The sequence below is a fragment of the Apaloderma vittatum genome, unplaced genomic scaffold, assembly GCF_000703405.1.
Source record: "Apaloderma vittatum isolate BGI_N311 unplaced genomic scaffold, ASM70340v1 scaffold7241, whole genome shotgun sequence".
NCBI classification, from domain to species: domain Eukaryota; kingdom Metazoa; phylum Chordata; class Aves; order Trogoniformes; family Trogonidae; genus Apaloderma; species Apaloderma vittatum.
This window is the reverse complement of record NW_009699516.1, coordinates 3,282-3,492: the sequence shown is the minus strand read 5'-3', so window position 1 is coordinate 3,492 and position 211 is coordinate 3,282. Positions and strand designations below refer to the sequence as shown.

The following is a 211-nucleotide window of genomic DNA, read 5'->3' as shown; positions in this document are numbered from 1 at the left end:
GGGCAGGGCGGGGTGAGGGCCCTGGGCCATCCAGGTGAAGGCTGCCTTGCCCTCCCAGCCCTAGCTCACCTCTGAGGTGCCAGCAGCTTTGTTGGAAAGAGCTTCATTCAGTGCCAGGGAGCTGGTGTTGACAGCATGTGCCAGCTCCTGCTCCACAGCTTTGTGAGCCTTGGCTGCCTCGTGGATCCTGTTGGGGAGAGGGGCTGGGGAG

General features: G+C 63.5%; 1 protein-coding gene across 1 annotated transcript in view; it reads right to left on the bottom strand.

Moving 5' to 3' along the window:
* Nucleotides 1-211, bottom strand: part of LOC104280671 (diacylglycerol kinase delta-like) — a gene marked incomplete at its 5' end in the record, with an annotated part of 5,000 nt that overhangs the window by 1,584 nt on the left and 3,205 nt on the right. Inside the window, one exon of the mRNA XM_009878400.1 lies at nucleotides 70-187. Coding sequence (XP_009876702.1) covers nucleotides 70-187 — 118 coding nt within the window. The remainder of the gene's footprint in view (nucleotides 1-69; nucleotides 188-211) is intronic.